General features: G+C 43.1%; 1 protein-coding gene across 9 annotated transcripts in view; it reads right to left on the bottom strand.

Moving 5' to 3' along the window:
- Nucleotides 1-1452: 1452 nt before the first annotated feature.
- The window catches only part of LOC118367173 (double-stranded RNA-specific editase 1-like), a 186669-nt gene continuing 171203 nt past the window's right edge, over nucleotides 1453-16918 (bottom strand). For all 9 annotated transcript variants that reach the window (XM_035750284.2, XM_035750285.2, XM_035750286.2 and 6 more), the window contains 4 exons: nucleotides 16546-16714; nucleotides 14362-14543; nucleotides 6581-6759; nucleotides 1453-6410 (listed from right to left, as the gene is read on the bottom strand). In XM_035750284.2, coding sequence (XP_035606177.1) covers nucleotides 6234-6410; nucleotides 6581-6759; nucleotides 14362-14543; nucleotides 16546-16714 — 707 coding nt within the window. In that variant the 3' untranslated portion in view covers nucleotides 1453-6233. The remainder of the gene's footprint in view (nucleotides 6411-6580; nucleotides 6760-14361; nucleotides 14544-16545; nucleotides 16715-16918) is intronic.

Raw genomic sequence — 16918 nt, 5'->3', positions numbered from 1 at the left:
TGGCCATGTTCTGTATAATCTCCACCCAGCACAGCCAGAAGAGGACTGGCCACCCCTCATAGCCTGGTTCCTCTCTAGGTTTCTTCCTAGGTTTTGGCCTTTCTTAGGATCTTTTTCCCTAGCCACGGTGCTTCTACACCTGCATTGCTTGCTGTTTGGGGTTTTAGGCTGGGTTTCTGTACAGCACTTTGAGATATCAGCTGATGTAAGAAGGGCTATATAAATCAATTTGATTTTTGATTTGATCCTGTCGACTACACACACACACACACACACACACAGTCAGAGAGAGACACACACAGAGAACTGTCACAGCATCACCTTTTGATGGTCTTACCTGATCTCCGTGGCTATTTGGAGATAAAACATGTGGAAGGAATGCCCTTGTCCACTAATCCTGCTTCACTTTGATTGACTCAGGCTTGACTGACTGATTGACTACAGAGTAACTATTTCAATGTTCTCTTAAGAAATATAGCACTTCTATGTTCCATGAACAAAGAATATAAACGCAACATGTAAAGTGTTGGTCCCATGTCTCATGAGCTGAAATAAAAGATCACAGAAATGTTCCACATGCACAAAAAGACAATTTTTTTGCACAAATTTGTTTATATCCCTGTTAGTGAGCATTTCTCCTTTGCCAAGATAATCCATCCACCTGACAGGTGTGGCATATCAAGAAGCTGATTAACCACACAATCATTACACAGTTGCACCTTGTGCTGGGGACAAGGCCACTCTAAAATGTGCAGTTGTGTCACACAACACAATGCCACAGATGTCTCAAGTTTTGAGGTAGTGTGGAATTGGCATGCTGACTGCAGGAATGTCCACCAGAGTTATTGCCAGAGAATGTAACATACATTTCTCTACCATAAGCTGCCTCCAATGTCATTTTAGAGAATTTGGCAGTACATCCAACCGGCCTCACAACCGCAGACCCTGTGTATAGCGTTGTGTGGGCGAGTGTGGTTTGCATTGTGAACAAAGTGCCCCATGGTGGCGGTGGGGTTATCATATGCTTATGGCATAAGCTACAGACAACGAACACAAATGCATTTTATCGTTGGCAATTTGAATGCACAGAAATACCGTTATGAGATCCTGAGGCGAATATCTTTTAAGGTAACTGTGACCATACATTAGGGCCTAATGAATTTATTTCAATTGACTGATTTCCTCATGAACTGTAACTCAGTCAAATCTTTGAAATTGTTGCATGTTGCGTTTATTTTTTTGGTTCATTATACGTATCTCTTTAATTTAGATCTGGTGTAGTTTCAACTCTGTGGGCTGGTGGAGAAAGTTTAAGGTTAGATGAGATGCTGCTTGCTGATAAGGATTCTGTGTGTTTCATGTGCTCAATACTTTTTGCACAACAACAGTATACAACTTTACACACACACTTTACACACACACACACACAAAGAATGACAACCTCTGCAAAAGTAAACTAAGGTCTCCTTTATTATTATTTTCCTTCATTTTATATATCTATTTATCAGTTTTTTTTTCTACATAAGAGTACTTTAAAAGTATGTCTTCATGCTTTAGGTGCAGCTTCAGTGTGGGAGCACATGCAAGATGGTGGTCCAGGTGGAGATTGCACAGCGGATGTGGGGTGAGAGGAGAGTAGAGGAGTCCTCTGACCACCCCGAGTGGACCACACCGGGACCACTGAACAGTCACCAAATAATCACAAGGCGGTTAGGACGGCCGACCGAACGGGGATTATAGACCGCTGGGAACACTCGGTCATAGGGAAGCAGTTCAGTTTCTTGCAAATAGTTCCGACCTGTCCATTTTGGGGGACGGTTTGTGTCATGACATCATCAATTGACATCTTTAGTGCAGTCCAAAAAATAAGAACCATACTATGGAGAAGCAGGCAGGCTTTAAAAAAGAAGAAGTTTCAAACAGTCAGTTTTAAAAGAGAGCACGACGAAGGGGGGAACAGAGGGGGAGGGGAACCATTCTTTCTGGTCCCGTTCCTCCTGGGGCCTCATTAAAGGGGTGTTGGGGGACATATTGCTCATGACCTGGATCTTTTCAGGGGGGGGGGGGTGTCACAATGTGACTGCAGAGGTATGAGGTAAAGAGGCCTTTCAGAGACAATTCAAAACATACGTGTATCACAAGGACACAGCGACACAGGACATTTGCTCAACAATTAGTAGCACATCTCTGGCCGCTGCAGTGAAGGAACAGGAACTAGCTTTTTTTTAAAGGCCCAGTATAGTCAAAAACAAGATTTTCTGTGTTTTATATATATATTTCCACACTGAGGTTGGAATAATACTGTGAAATTGTGAAAATGCTGATAATGCCCTTTAAGTATTAGAGCGGTTTAATTAATTAAATTAATTCAAAAGACTGCCTACAATTTCTGCCCGTTTTGGTGCGATGGAGTTTTGGCCTGCCTGGTGATGTCAACGGGCGGCAAGTTAGTTAATAGACCAATAAGAGTTCCAAACCTCTCTGCCAATAACAGTGAGTTTTCCCCGCACCACTCAGACCACTCCCAGACAGTCCTAGCAAGATTCTTGCTTAAAAAAAACTCTTTGCTAATACTCTATTTTTGTTTATTTTTTTGAAAACTAGCTGGTGGTTGAAAAATAACCACAAAAAGGTACTTAAATTGTTACCCAGAAATTATTTGATTTTGAGATAAAAAAAAAAGAAGGCTGCATTGGACCTTTAAGAGTTCAAATGAAAAACTAAAAACAAATCAAATACATCCCAGCAGTTTCATGGAGGGAGAACAAGAACTAGACAGTGAAGGAAGAAGAGTTGCACAGGCATCACATTTTTAACCAGTATATCGCATCATTTCCATAGCAATAGAACAGAGGTTCACAATAATAACACCTTGATAATCGACAGCTACAGAAATACCAAAAGAGCCCGACAAGAAAGATTCCACAACAAAGCTGGAATACAACAGAATACAACCCATCATTTTATACAAATAAAAAAAATACATTGATAAAATGAAAGTACAAAAACATTGCAATATTATACCCAGCAATTGGTGTGTGCGAAACACGTTTAAAAAAATGTTTCCCCCTTTTCCTTTGTTGTTGCTCAAAGACATGTGTGAGAAAAACACACAAGGACATCATCTTTGGTGCAGATTCAACAGCAATCTCATTTATGACATTTATCGAGCAGTGTCACACAATCTCCTTACTCTAGACATCCACTATATACACACAAAAGTATGTGAACATCACTTCAAATTAGTGGATTCGGGCTATTTCAGCCAAACCAGTTCCTTACAGGCGTATAAAATCGAACACACAGCCATGCATTCTCAATAGACAAAATCATTGACAGTAGAAGGGCCTTACTCAAGAGCTCAGTGACTTTCAACGTGGCACCGTCATAGCATGCCACCTTTCAAACATGTCAGTACGTCAAATTTCTTCCCTGCTAGAGCTTCCCCGGTCAACTGTAAGTGCTGTCATTGTGAAGTGGGAATATCTGAGCAACAACAACTGCGAACACAAGCTCACAGAACGGGACTGTCCTCGGTTACAACACTCACTACCACGTTCCAAACTGCCCCGAGTAGCAACGTCAACACAATAACTTTGTTGGGGGGTTTCCATGGCCGAGCAGCCGCATACAAGACTAACATCACCATGCGCAACACCAAGCGTAAGATGGAGTGGAGTAACGCTCGCCGCCATTGGACTGGAGCAGTGGAAACTCGTTCTCTGGAGTGATGAATCACGATTCACCATCTGCCAGTCCAATGAACAAATCTGGGTATGGTGGATGCCAGGAGTACGCTACCTGCCCCAATGCATAGTGCCAACTGTAAAGTTTGATGGAGGAGGAATAATGGTCTGGGGCTGTTTTTCATGGTTCAAGCTAGGTCCCTTAGTTCCGGACTTTCAGTGAAGGGCAATCTTAACGCTACAGCATACAATGACAATATAGACGAGTCTGTGTTTCCAACTTTGTGGCAACAGTTTGGGGAAGGACCTTTCCTTTTTCAGCATCACAATACCCCCATGCACAAAGCGAGGTTCATACAGAAATGGTTTGTAGAGATCGGTATGGAAGAACTTGACCGGCCTGCACAGATCCTTGACCTCAACCTCATCAAACACCTTTGGGCTGAATTGGAATGCCGACTGCGAGCCAGGCCTAATCGCCCAACATCAGTGCCCAACCTCACTAATGCTCTTGTGGCTGAATGCAGCAATGTTCCAACATCTAGTTGAAAGCCTTCCCAAAAGAGTGGAGGCTGTTATAGCAGCAAAGGGGGGACCAACTCCATATTAATGCCCATGATTTTGAAATGAGATGTTCGCTGAGCAGTTGTCCACATACTTTTGGCCATGTAGTGTACATACAACACACACACTGCTGGGACTCCAAGCATCTTCCCCTGCTGTTTTGAACCAAATATATCAGATATAAAAATACACCAACTTAAAGAATACCTCATAATAATCATTCCTTTGCAGTGTGTCCGTTTACATTGTGGTTTGTCATTGGCCATGTACAATGCTGATATTAGAGGTATATGACCAGCCTATAAGGGAGAGCACACAGGTAATACATTAGAAAGTTGTCATTACTGGCATCCAGAGTTTATCATGTTGTAGAAATAGTTGAAATAGAAAAGATGAACACATGGGAGAGGGTGGGGAAGAGGGCTTACAGAACACCCAGGGAATCGGACCAATAGGACTTGGATTGAGAAAACACGGATTGGTCATTGAGTGGGTGGTACCAAACTCAACTTTGTAAAATCTCTCATGCGTTTCTTTGTGTTCCCTTGGAAGTTTACTCACACAATGAGCAATCAACAATCGTGTTGCTTACAAGAGTTGTTTAAATGACGACATAAGCTCTTGGAGACATGCATTTCCCAGCTCTCTATGAATTACATGACACATGGCCTACTTTACACCTTCATAACAACCCCAGATTGACATAAAATGTGTTATGTCACCAGACTTGTATTGTGTGGCATGACCATGACCTATCGATCCGAGGTTGTTGACATAAGCATTTATAAATGCCCAGGGCATGGATGCATAATGTCCATGAGGATCATGCTTATTAAGGAGGTGTAATGTAGCCCCTATGCAGCGTCATTGATAGAAATACTGAATTCCTGTCATTATTCAGTTGCAGTATAATCCATCTCTCAAACACAAAAAAGTCCAAAGTTGCAATACTAAAAAAAACAAGCCCCCTCCAGGAAACAAAACAAACACATTAAAGAGAGAAACATGATTCAAAGCTCCATGTGCAGGGGGGGAAAAGAAAATCACTCGAGCAGATCCCTGTTGGTTCTCTACCGAATCAACTCGCCGAACTCTGACACCATTCCCATGCAAAGCCATGGCTTACTTCAACAAGACAAAACGTGCAGCACATCCACAACTCTCCTCAACCCCCCCAAGGTCAAAGGACTCGAGGGGAATCGTTGACAGCCTCCGCCAGGGCCCAATGTTCAAGTACGGAATGGGAATGTAATTGAATGACCAAAAATGCCAACAAATAAATAAATAAGATGTAACGGGACCAAAAGGAGAGATTTCAAATGAATAATGATTGAATGACTGTAACCAACATTTTGGATTTGCATTTAGCATAATATCATACGTGCTTATAATAAAGGGTCTATATTGTAATGAAATAAGACATTAAAAAGATTAAATTCTACAATAGGTTAAAAAGTCACATGGCATTTGGGTTTATACTAGTGTAATTACATTTAACTGTATAGTAGAAATAGAATCGTTGTACATTCTACATTCTGGTTACAGAAATAAGTATATAGTAACTACATGGTGTTTGGACAACTTCATGTAAAGTCTTGCAAATAAAACAACAAAGACTAAAAACGATTCCAGTTAAAAATGGCAAGACTTCGTGATTAGAAGGGCAGATTGAACATTGAGTACCATCGATAAAAAAAAAAAAAAAGAACGTTTTACAGAGTGATGACATCACAGCCATGAGGAACGAGAGCAGAGTGATTGGGACGGAGGGAGGTGGCCAGAACCACATGCGTTATTTCTCACAAACACTCAAGACTGACATACACACACGCATGCACGAGGTACACACGCACGCAGACACACACACACGCACACAGACACAAAGTCTCAGTGGCTGGTAATTTTGAAGAGCCTCTTTTCTCAGGCCTCGAGAGGTGGTTGGGGTGCAGTGGGTTGGGTTATGAGGTTCCCCTAACCCCCTAATCAGGAGTTGAGGGAGAACTGGTCCTGCTCGATGGGCTTCTTCACCCAGGCCCCCAGGCCCGACTTGTGGAAGACCTTGATGAGAGTCTGCTTGGCGTTGTGGTACTCCACCGCCGCCTGCTTGGCGTCGTGGTATGAGCTGGGCTTGGACACCTTGATCCTCAGTGTGGATGACAGCTGGGGTGGGGAAGGGGAAGCAAACAGATTTTGAGATAAGAAGACTACTTTGAATCAAATATTGAGTAGTGACTTGATCTGTGTTTCAGCTGGTGTTAAATGTGTTGTGCTGCTCACACCGTCTGTGTGCAGTGCTGATGTGATGTGGTGTGTGTCGGACTGTTCTGTACCTTGGAATGCAGGCGAACCCAGCGGCTGTAGAGGGCGTGCTTGCAGAGGCGCGAGGCGCGCCCCATGTCGTCTTTGCCCGTGGTAGCATTGATGACCTCCAGCGCCAGGTCGCCCACCGCCCAGTTCACGCTGAAATTGGGTGCCTTGCCCGGCTGCCTCGCCTCCGCGTTGCTGATGCCTGGAATCACAAATAGAACCATAGAGTGAGTGGCCAATTCCACTTTATAACAGTAAGCATACAAGTCGGAGCCACTGGGAATTGATTACAGGACATGATGAGCTGTGAAAGCGGTAGCTAATTCCCTTTCTAAAGACAAGCACGTCTGACCAAGTGGGAATCATACATAGGACTGGACATGCGACTCATGCCCATGTTATCCCTCTGATCTCAAGCTTTAGGCACTAGCGCTAAAGGAAACATGAGTCTTCAGGTTTCAGTGAAAGCTTCTCATCATGTGAGTGTGGTGAACTCAAGCATTTACTAGACAAGCGAGGGCATGAAGGGTCAGAGACGTATAAATCTTTGCCCTAGCAGCGTCCGTCAGAGATGGTAGTCAAAAAACAGGATGAAGCTTCTTCAACTCTACCACAGGACATGTGCTTCTCCAAGCAGGGGCCTAGATGGATGGGAGGCATAAATACGTATTCCAGTGGAGGGTGTACCTCTAGTAACTCCCCATCCCGGGTGCGGGAGCGTAATCATCGACTGACACTAATTAGCATAATGCAACGGACATAAATATTCCTAGAACATATTCCTATTTATGAAAATCACAAGTGAAATATATTGAGACACAGCTTAGCCTTTTGTTAATCACCCTGTCATCTCAGATTTTCAAAATATGCTTTACAGCCAAAGCTAGACAAGCATTTGTATAAGTTTATCGATAGCCTAGCATAGCATTTTGTCCAGCTAGCAACAGGTAACTTGGTCACAGAAATCAGAAAAGCAATCAAATTAAATTGTTTAACTTTGATGAGCTTCGGATATTTTCACTCACGAGACTCCCAGTTAGATAGCCAATGTTCCTTTTTTCCCAAAATATTATTTTTGTAGGCGAAATAGCTCCGCTAGTTCTTCACATTTGGCTGAAAAATCGCCCGGAAATTGCAGTCACGAAAACGCCGAAAAATATTCCAAATTAGCTCCATAATATCGACAGAAACATGGCAAACGTTGTTTATAATCAATCCTCAAGGTGTTTTTCAAATATCTATTCGATAATATATCCACCGGGACAATTGGTTTTTCAGTAGGACCGATTGGAATAATGGCTACCTCTGTATTTTACGCGAGAATCACTCTGGGAGCCATCAGGTGACCAGTTGCGCAATGTAGCCGCTTACGGGTATTCTTCAACATAAATGCGTAAGACTACGTCACAATGCTGTAGACACCTTGGGGAATACGGAGAAAAGGTAATCTGGTTGATAGCCCATTTACTGCTCAATAGGGATAGGGATAAAATGAAGTGGTGATCATAACTGACCTAAGACAGAATTTTTACTTGGATTTTTACTTGGATCAAATGTCAGGAATTGTGAAAAACTGAGTTGAAATGTATTTGGCTAAAGTGTATGTAAACTTCCGACTTCAACTGTATCTATTGATTAGATAATCTCCTACATGTAATTTATCTTTCTCTACTGGGTCTGCATTGGTCCTTATGGACAAATCAGTTATAATTACACATACCCGAGACTAGCGGCGTAGCCACTGATCTCAGGCCTACCCAATAATTGTCCCAGAAATTATTCAATACAAATTGTTTTATTTTATTACATTTTTAAAAGAAAAGCATGTGAGATTTATTTTCTATGGATAATTTTATAATGTAACAAAGAAATAGTCCGCGACAATCAAGTTGGCTTCCGACGGTTGGTCACATGTTTTTTTCCCATACCGTGGTTTACTTCAACAACCTGGCAATGTCATATGGCTAAACGTTGTAACGCTAGCCTACTCAAATTGACCCACCAGCTAAGGTAATTTAGTAGTTCTAGCAATGGCAAACCAAATGTCGATTGCTACTGTAGTTTTTGTTTTTAATGTCTGGAGGAATAGGAGTGTGTGCCATAAAATCATTTGGATCAATCCGCCGATAGCATCCAGAATGAGACAGTAACAGGTGGTGTCACGATAGAAACAACTGCAATCGCCATCACAACTGCCAATGCCACGTTGAGCCAGGCATGCTTGCCTACCCCACTGTCTCCTCTCGTTCTTGATGCTGCGGGCGGGGGTGAACCTGCAGTCGATCCAGCGACAGTTTTGTCTGCCGTTGATGAACCAGCCTGTCAACCTGGGGCAAATGTTGAATTCAGATTCATACAAGATGGATTTAAAAACTGGAAATTCACAAGAAATGCTTGCTGGAATCACGAGACTAGCAAATTACATGCTAGAGCCCTTGCAAAAAATTTGAATCCTACAAAGCATGGTGATGCAAACATAGATTTTATAGAAAGAAACCGTGCACGTGTTACAGCAGGATATTCCACTCAGAGAGCATAGAGAAACCGAAGAGACAATCAACAAAGGTAACTTGTTTGAATTTCATCTCAAAGTATGACTCAGAAATACAAAAACAGGCTTAAATGAGCTACCGCGCAATGCCACGCTTATTAGCCCCGAAATTCCGAACGAGTTGCTGGAGTGTGCAGCATCGTTGTTCACCTTGGAGGATAAACGATTAAGTTCATGCTGTGCCTTCCACGTATTTTGCCATACGAGCAGATGAATATAAAGATCAATCTAAATGAGAACTTATTCCTGTGCGCATCCGATACAATCATGCTGGATTGATTAAAGAAATAGATGTTGGGTTTATGGAAACCGCTGATTTGTTTGCACAAGGAATTTCTCGGAAAATACTTGGAAGTGTTGCAACCCCTGGAGTTGGATCCCACTCAGTGTGAGGGTTTTTGTTTCGATGGCGCTTCAGTCATGTCAAGGAAATGAGGAGGGGTACATGTCCTACTAAAGCAAACATTTAAGCAAGCGGTATGTGCGCATTGCAACTCCGACCGTCCCGTTTGGTTCTGTGCACCGCGGCAAAAGTGTCGGGACTGCTAGATGTCATTTTAGAGGTTCTTGCAGAGTTTTCAGATACTTGTGGACAAACCAAATTAGAAGTCGATGCCCTCTTACAACAAATCCAGAACAATACGTTTTTATTCCCGTTTGTCACGTTTAGTAAATAGTTTGACACCTAGTGGTTTTGCTACGAAGGGATTACAAAGCTCTCTACGTTATCTGTGAAGGACTGTATTGGTTTTAAAAAAAATCAGCGTTTCTACATTCAGAGATAGCTTGAGAACTTTATCAAAGTCTCCCCGAGTTAACTGAAGAGATGACGGTTAAGCATGATATCAGTAATTGGGATGTGAGCGCATCACAGCAGCGAAAACTGCCTGTATAATTGGCAGCCAGTGTAGTCACAACTTCATTAGGGAAAACATCCAGCATCAAGAGGGACAGTGACCTGAGGCAACTTTGGAACAATATTCTAGACAGACAGATTACGGAGTTGAACTCAAGATTTCAAGAAGACACATACGGGACCCCGCAAGCGGCAGCCTCCTTTTCCAAAGAATCCCAAACCTGCGTCCTTAAAGAGCAGCTGAAGACCACATGCGATCATTATGCAAAATCAATTGAGGATGCTGAATCCACTGTTTTAATTCGGCAGTTGATGTCGCAAAATGAATGTGGGAAAGAGAGACTTTCCCTCCATAAAGAGTGTACTTGACAGCTGCCCTGATGATATTTTCCTTAATATACCATCTCGGTTAAGGATCATTGTCACACTTCCAATGGCATCATGCAGTGTGGAGAGACTTTTCTCAACAACAACTAGCATAAAGAAATTGTCTTCGCATATCAATGACAAGCGCCCGGCTGAACCACTTCAGTTTGCTGTCTTTTGAGCGTGAATTGACAGATGCATTGGATTTTGATGAAATCATCACCATATTCAACTCAAAGCCTTGCCGTCTGCGACTTGGGATGTAGGTCACGCCTTATAATACGTCTACTAAAGGTAAGGTACCATGTTATAGTACTACTGCCCGCCGTGGTAGAAACTGTAACATCAAATATAGGCTTGTTTGCCCATCGAGATTAAAGTGCGTCTGAGGACGAGGGTTATGCTGGAAAGTTGGCAACTGGTCTAAAGTTACTGTCTTATTTTAATATGCTGGGATAGGTAATTATTTGTATATGTAATGAGGTTGCTCCAAGTACAATGTACTAGTATAAAATGATTGTATTACGAAATAATATATGGTGCATGTCGCAAAATAAATTAAGTAGAAAAAATGCCTATCCAAATTTTTCTAGGCCTATCCCCCCCAAAAAATACTGGCTACGCCCCTGCCCGAGACCATCATATCAGATACAATTTTTTTCCCTAAACTTTTTTCAGGGCAGTCTTCATGCTTCCGAGTTAAGCGAGCAGTTTGTCAAGGAGCAATTGTTTTTTTTCTCCCCAATTTCGTGATATCCAATTGGTAGTTAGTCTTTGTCCATCGCTGCAACTCCCATACGGAGAGAGCCATCCGTACGGAGAGAGGCATTCTTGACACACTGCTCGCTTAACCCGGAAACAAGCCGCACCCAATGTGTCAGAGGAAACACTGTACAACTGCCGATCGAACTCAGCGTGCCTGCGCCTCGCCCGCCACAAGGAGTCGCTTGAGCGCGATGGGACAAGGACATGCCGCCCAAACCCTCCCCTAACCCGGCCGACACTGGGCCAATTGTGAGCAGCCTCATGGGTCTCCCGGACATTGCCCCGATTCCTCCCACTAATTGGGCAGCTTTTGCAAATTTGCTGTTGTCCGAGTGAGGGAAATGCTGTAAATTAAGAGGACTATGTATTTTGAAATATGAGACATTGAGCATTATACTAAATACCGCTGATGTCATACAAGCAAGCCAAACAATGTGCACTTCACATTTCCACATCATAAAACTCATGTCATATACAGTGTCCAAGTTTATGATCACTATGTTTGATGTATAGTTACAAGATGACATGTAGTCATACCCCGGGTTGTTCTGAACAGAATGAGCCTGTCACCTGAATGCACTCATGACAGCATTCTATGTGCACCAAAATTATACAAAACAAAAATATAAAAGCAACATGTAAAGTGTTGGTCCCATGTTTCATGAGCTGAAATAAAAGATCTCAGAAATGCTTCAAATGCACAAAAAGAGTATTTCTCTCAAATGTTTTGCACAAATGTGTTTACAACTCTGTTAGTGAACATTTGTCCTTTGCCAAGATAATCCATCTACTTGACAGGTGTGGCATATCAAGAAGCTGATTATTACACAGGTGCACCTTGTGTTCGGGACAATAAAAGACCACTCTGTGCAGTTTTGTCACACAGCACAATGTCACAGATGTCTCAAGTTGAGGGAGCGTGCAATTGGCATGCTGACTGCAGGAATGTCCACCAGAGCAGTTTCCAGATAATTTAATGTTAATTTCTCTACCATAAGCCGCCTCCAATGTCGTTTTACAGAATTTGACAGTACGCCCAACCGGCCTCACAACCGCAGACCAGATGTAACCACACCAGCCCAGAACCTCCACATCCAGCAGATGAAGAAGCCGGATCATCTGAGATCATCCACCCAGACAGCTGATGAAACTGGAGGAGTATTTTTGTCTGTAATAAAGTCCTTTTGTGGGGAAAAACTCATTCTGATTGGCTAGGCCTTGCTCGACACTAGGTGGGCCAGTCTCCCAAGTGGGTGGGCATATGCCCACCCACTTGGGAGACAAGCCCACCCAGTGTCGAGCAAGGCCTTATATTTCCTTATATGAACTGTAACTCAGTAAAATAGTTTAAATTGTTGCACGTTGCATATATATTTATGTTCAATATGTGATCGACATTCCTGAATTGCATTGTGAAAGCCTAACACTGTAATATCGTATTTTATAACTTAGCTGATCATGTTGGCAATTGAAGAAGCTGTCAAATGATGCCCACCTGACCCAGATTGTGATTTCTAATTTATACTGGGTAAACAACAACAGTACGTGTGTTATGGCGGGGATGCAGGGTCTTGTTTAAAGAAATTATAATACACATCTACTTACTCCATTTCCTCAACGAGAGCAAGTACCTTATAGTTGGAAGACTCTCCTTTGAGTCAAGAAGTCATTCAAATAACTTAGGAACTACACACACTTTTGAGAAGTGTGTGGCTATTTGGGGACACCAGTTTGTCCTTCACTCAAACCCTTGTCATTTTAATGTAATATGTTGCAACTACCGCAGATTCTCCCGGAATATTCTTATCATGTTACTGAATGTATCCAGTGTTTTCAGATTTCGTTATCAACAAATGTGGCAAAAAGTACAGTAAATTTAAAATGCACATAAAATTAACAGAGTAATGTTTTGATTCAGTCTTCTGTCAGATAGACTGTTGTTCTCACCTTTGGTCTAATTTTTATTTATTTATCCGTTTTTTTACCAGGTAAGTTGACTGAGAACACGTTCTCATTTACAGCAACGACCTGGGGAATAGTTACAGGGGAGAGGAGGGGGATGAATTAGCCAATTGTAAACTGGAGATTATTAGGTGACCGTGATGGTTTGAGGGCCAGATTGGGAATTTAGCCAATTTAGACACCGGGGTTAACACCCATACTCTTATGATAAGTGCCATGGGATCTTTAATGACCTCAGAGAGTCAGGACACCCGTTTAACGTCCCATCCGAAAGACGGCACCCTACACAAGGCAGTGCCCAATCACTGCCCTGGGGCATTGGGATATTTTTTAGACCAGAGGAAAGAGTGCGTCCTACTGGCCCTCCCAACACCACTTCCAGCAGCATCTGGTCTCCCATCCAGGGACTGACCAGGACCAACCCTGCTTAGCTTCAGAAGCAAGCCAGCAGTGGTATAATCATTTCCCCATCGTCTCCAAACTGTTCCCTTTCAATTGCTACCATGGTTATGCACACGCCTAACGGAAACATTTCCCATGAGTGTAAAGGGTTAACTAGTCGACCTAAAAGATGTCAAGAGTCTTGTTAAATTAAATAGAAATGAGCTTCAAAACAGAACATTTCCTATTTCCCTTAATTTGAACAAAATCAAGCTGGTGGGGTATTTAATATAGGCTCTCTCAATATGGAAGCTCTGAGGAAAAAAGGTTGGGAACCTCTAATCATATCTGATTACCCATGGTCCTGCTGGGTCGAAACGTTGGAAATAAATATCACCTGGGAGCATGAACAGCAGTGTGCAGCATTTTCCTTTGTTTTCCTGCTGGGTATTTTCCATAGACATTTATACATAATTGGTGTTTACCCTTGTGCCTACTGTGTGGCTAGCACACAGAGTCACAGTGTCCGGTTTTATTAGGCTTCACAGGGAAAGTGTGAGGGAAAAAGACAGAGGACAACTAGTCTGCTCCAAGCCACCTAAAAACAATGTTGAAAGTATTGGAGTGTTTGAATGTGTTTGCATGCGGTGCCACATGAGTTAGTGTAGTGTGTGTGTGTTCCTTGGCACGAGAGTCCACGCACATGTCGTGTTCATTCGACCCCAAAGAGATGAAAACAGGGGGGACTGAAACAGGGAGCGACTACCTGGACAAAATGTTGTTTTCTGTTGCAAAATTTTTTATTTTATTTTTTAAATTCCTTTGTGTGCCCCCTATTAACAATGTCCTGAGTGTAAGAGAGTCTAGACATTACAGTATTAGGGGTGCAAAAGAGTCCAGGTGTAAAGGTGAAGGGTACTGACCGCTCAGTAGAGGCCTGTTGAGGCTGAACTGTTGGGGCAGGTCCTCGATGTCGGCTATGCGCTGGTACATAGCCCGGGAGAGGTGGTCGGCGTGGTACAGGCTGCCCAGGATGATGCTGGAGAAGTAGATGGGCTCCGTGAAGTAGCTCATCAGAGAGCCCTGGATGCCCACCACGTTCCATCTGCAACAGAGGAGCACACACGTTTAGTATACACATTTCCACAAACATGCATGCATACAAGTGCACACACACACGCACAAAGACACAGAAACACACAAATTCATGCACACGTGCAAATGCATGCACACAACTTAGGAATGGGCACTGACTCTGAAATATCCAATTTGATTTATTTCACTCTACATTCGCTGTTGTTACATTAGCAGTGCAGTCTTTCCCATCAATTTCCTTCCACACTCTATAAAGTGTTTATGCCAATTGCCTTGGAGAGAGACGACTTCAAAAAGGACACACAGGCAGACGGGAGTAAAAATACCATTACCAGACGTCAGAAACGAGACTCTGACAAACAGCTCTGATAACTGCTGCTCCGGTCTCCTCCTGACCCGAGGCAGTGTGTGTGAGAGTGTGTGAAATTAAGACACAGACTGGAGTCGCAGTCAGACAAGGCTAGGAGACCTTCAGTTTTCCATTAGCCCGCAGCAGGGACATCTTCCATATGCAATGGGGGTTGATTGTTGGACTGTATCATTACTGTTGTTCAGTCCTTCCTCCCACCCACATTACTTGTTGAACGTGATTTAACCCTTTATGGATAGCAGCTAGTGCCAGTGACCATGGAGGTTCTGGGGCGCACAATCAAAGAACCTAATCAGACAAAAATAGTGCTCTGCTCTTTGGCCATACACATGCATGAACTTGCACGCACGCACGAACGCACGCACGCACACACACACACACACACACACACACACACTTGAACTTGATCACTACTCTCCCTCAGCACACTGAAGTGATTGGGGCTTTGAAGGCCTTCAGTTGCTATTTGGAGAGTAGCACTTCTAATGAGGCCCTTTAACTAGCCGGGAACAGGAAGAACTAGGCCTCCATATTGTGCATTAGTGCCGCGGGCAGGCCATGTAATCAGAGGGGAATGGTGTATAAAAAAAAAACCACAAACCACAGGGAAAGAACACTGAGGGCTAGGTGAAACAACGCTAGTTCATTTAGCTAAATGGCCATTGCCAAGTCATTAATCATTAGTTTCCGGAAGAAATAGTAGGAAGTTCATTTTTTTTACCTTTTTGTTGCCATGGTCATGTTGGGAGAGAACGTGTTGTGTAGAGAACTGGAGGGTAGTCTGTTCTGTAAAGTGGTGACACTTTCTATGCCTTGCTCTAAATCACGCTATAAGCTAGGCTAGCTTAGTGCACATGCTATTTGTCATCGTGTTCTGTTTTGACTTAGATTTTTGTGTTACATAGTATAATAGCGGAGCCATTATTGCATGCTCAAAATCATTAGGTGTGTGAATCTCCTGTTGGCATTGCCTTGACTGTGGACAGTAAGCAGGGCTGTGTGGGGTGTCTGCGAAAATACCTGGGTTGGACCCATCGATTCAGCTGTCCCTGACATTGCCTGAATCAAATGAGACTGGGCCTGACTGAAGTGGGATATACAGCATAACGCCTAGCAAATAAGTGCTATCACATATAAAGCAAAGACTAACTGCTCTAGAAAACCATTATTTTCATTTTAACAAGATTATTTTTGTTCTTATGTATTGGATGAAATTTCTGCATTGTATCATAGGCCAATCTAAACAGAACTAGCCAAAAACACATAAAATAATTGCAAGTCAAGACCAAATCTGTATTAATCATGGATGAATCTATTCCTATGCATTAAAGGCAACGCAGAATCTGCTAAATGGGTGTAACGGACACCTTTACACAGATACGAGTAACCTAACAGGCGGGCCGTAAAATAAAGCTGTATCGACCATAAGAGCAGCTTACTGACTAAGGATTAAGTAAGTAATGGGCAAGAATTGGAGTCAAATTCATATCCACTCTGTTTAATGTCCAATTCAATTCCTAAATTCAAACAACCTGGACCATACCACTTATCAATGCCACATGGTGTCTCACAATCTTGTTGGCTTTGGGGAAGAATATGTGGTGAAAGAGACCGCAAAAGGGACCCACGACGGCCAGGTTACCTTGCGATCTTGTCACTGCAGGACATGGTCAGCAGCCTTTCTCCCTGCAGCACCCCGTCCCATGTCTGGATGGTGTTGCTGGTCCTCACGGGAATGGTCCCCTCCCCAGACTCTATTTTAGTCCTCAGCTGGCCCCGCGCCTTCCGGTTAGGGTGTCGGTCTCCTTGGTCTGTGGGAGGGGGGGGGGGACAAGGACAAGACCGATAGATGAATCCTTCACCTGCGGCTGTGCAGAGAATCTCCAGTTTTCTAACAGTATTATTCTAACTGTTTTATCACGCCCAACACAGCTCTGAGAGGCTACACAGAACGCTAACATGCAGCCGGGCCAGTGTGTAGCAAGGAACAGCTGACAACCGACCCAAACATCACC

This window comes from Oncorhynchus keta, chromosome 34 (assembly GCF_023373465.1).
Source record: "Oncorhynchus keta strain PuntledgeMale-10-30-2019 chromosome 34, Oket_V2, whole genome shotgun sequence".
Taxonomy (NCBI): domain Eukaryota; kingdom Metazoa; phylum Chordata; class Actinopteri; order Salmoniformes; family Salmonidae; genus Oncorhynchus; species Oncorhynchus keta.
Note: the sequence above shows the minus strand (reverse complement) of the source record. Positions and strands in the feature narration are given on the sequence as shown.